The sequence below is a fragment of the Octodon degus genome, unplaced genomic scaffold (assembly GCF_000260255.1).
Source record: "Octodon degus isolate 3935 unplaced genomic scaffold, OctDeg1.0 scaffold00378, whole genome shotgun sequence".
In the NCBI taxonomy this organism is placed as follows: domain Eukaryota; kingdom Metazoa; phylum Chordata; class Mammalia; order Rodentia; family Octodontidae; genus Octodon; species Octodon degus.
The window spans coordinates 851,116-853,526 of record NW_004524954.1 but is presented as its reverse complement, the minus strand read 5'-3'; the positions used below and the strand labels follow the sequence as shown (position 1 = coordinate 853,526).

Here is a 2,411-nt window from a genome sequence, read left to right as displayed (position 1 = left end):
AATCATGATGTCCAACTTTTCTAGTTTAACATAGATGGGATCATTGTATTTCACAAAGAAGACTTTGATTTCCTGCTTTAAGATTTCAGGCCTTTTCTGGACAATTAAGTTGATATTCCTCAGGGCAACATACTGCACTTCTGGCTCTCCAGACAGCAAAGTAACAAGTGGGGGCGCTAACTTCTTCAGCAGCATATTATAGTAGTCGGAGTCCTTGGGTAACAATTCCAGAAATTTCATTAGGACTTTTACGGCTGAAAGTACCACTGCTGAGTTGGCATGGGATAACCGGGGAGTTACCCGCTCACAGATGCTCTGAGCTTCCCGGTTATCTTTAGGATTATAATTAGACAGGCAGTCTAGGATGAAAATCTGGCCCCACTCGGTGCATTCGTTCAGAGCTGTCAGCAGCTTATTAATGTTCTGTGGGTTCAAATCGAGTAAGTTGCTGTTTGGGTGAGACTCACTGATTTCTGAAAATGCTGCTACAGCATTAGCCACCACCATGGGATTTGAATCTGCTATGAGATCACATAGAGAATCGAGGAATCCCTGATCTTCCACCATCTGGGCATTGATGTCATGGAGCTTTGCCACGCAGACTGCTGAGGTTTTCTGGACATAGGGGTCTTCATCCTTCAAACACTTGCGAAGGGGCTCACAAAGGTATTCTGTGATCTTGTCCACCCGGATGCACCCCATGGTTCTGACTGCCAAGGCCCGAATCAAAGGGTTGGGATCTTCACAGTCCTTCACAAAGCTGTTGACAGTCATGATGGCCATGTCCAGCTGACTCTTGGCATAGTTCATCAAGTACAGGTACACGAGCTTCTTTAGCTCCAGGTTATCTGTCTGCATACAGTTGACTACATCTGGAAAGAGAGAGCTAACATCCTTCCCCACGGTCATAGCAGCAATCACTTTCTTCACAGCTTCCTTCCTCTTTTCTTTCTTTTCATTGTTGAGTTCAGCTTTTAATTCAAAGATTTCTCCCTTTTTATTGGTTGTGAAGTACTTGGAGTCAATCATGATTCTGGATCTTTAATGTATACCTGAGGCAAGGGCTGGGAGTGGCGGCGGCAGCCGAGAGCGCAGCCGGGGTGGTGTTGTAATGGTTTCCTGCCCGTCACGATTCTCCTGAGTGTTGTTTTAATGTGCATCTCTCAAAATGACCAATGATATAGAACATTTTTCATATATGTATGTTCTGTCTGTACTTCTTTGTCTGAGAAGTGTGTATTCATTTCAGACACCTGCTTTTGGATTATATCTTTAAATCAGGGGCTTCTGTCTCTTTAATTTTCTTGAGTCCTTTATATGTTCTTCACAGTATTCTTTTGCCTGAGGAACAGCTGACATACTTTTTCCAAAATGATGGGTTGTCTCTTCACTCTTAGTTGTTTCTCTCACTGTCTCTTGCTATGCAACATTTAGTTTTTAGACCAATTTTCTGAGTCAAAGGCTGCATAGAGTTTGACTTAGTGTTACAGGGACTGGATAATTAATTATGCAGTTGCAGTGTATGTTCCAGACTGACCTGTAGATTAAAATATTATGATGTAAATATATTTTAATAATTGAAAGAAGCTAATAAAATTTTTCCTTACTTGATGATATACCTAAGTTCCAAGGTCCTTAATTTTCAAAGGTCAAACGTTTTCCCCAAGGCAGATATTTGTGAGATAAAGTCATTGCTTATCATCCAATAAAACATATGAAAATATAGAGCTGAAGCCTACACATTTGCATGTCCTGATTACTCATAATAGAAGACATGCTGTATATTTTAATACATAATTAAATTCAGCAAATATCATTGCAAATAAGGAAGAGATGCTCATTCTCATTCTGGAAAAAAAAAATCTAAAATTACCCAACATTGAACTACCTTAAGATGTGCTTAAAGGTCTTCATTTGCCTTTGAATATAGATAAGAATTAGAAATATCAAGCAGATATTTAACATAGGAAGTCACCCTGGCTACAGTGTTATTTGTATTGCTTGAACAGAGTCTTCTGCCATCATTGACTACTTAGGGAAGATTATAACACAGACTGCATATCTATAGGCAGTTTACTTTATCTTTTTTAATGAATTTGTTACAGGGTCTCACTATGCACTCACACTCTTATATATCCTCCTGCTTTCAGCCTCTCCAGCACTGGGATTACAGACATGTGCCACCACACCCAGACTCTGCACACCTGGGAATTGGTTCAGAACAGCATGTGGTGCAGAATATTCAACCTGGTCCCAGGGCTTGCCTAAGCAGGCATTTAGTAGACTGTATATCTATAGGACAAACTATAGATATCTCCACTATGGTATTATATATTTACCCAGGAATAATAAAGTTTTATTTTCCCACTTTTTACATTTTAAAACACACACACACATAGAATAAAATTTGG

At 39.7% G+C, this 2,411-nt stretch overlaps 1 protein-coding gene across 1 annotated transcript; it reads right to left on the bottom strand.

Moving 5' to 3' along the window:
• Positions 1-3: 3 nt before the first annotated feature.
• LOC101574005 (AP-2 complex subunit beta) lies at positions 4-1,124 on the bottom strand (the record flags this gene model as incomplete). The annotated part of the gene is made up of 1 exon (XM_023708490.1): positions 4-1,124. A coding segment is annotated over exon 1 (1,026 nt), but the record flags the coding sequence as incomplete, so codon positions are not given.
• Between the last annotated feature and the right edge of the window lie 1,287 nt (positions 1,125-2,411).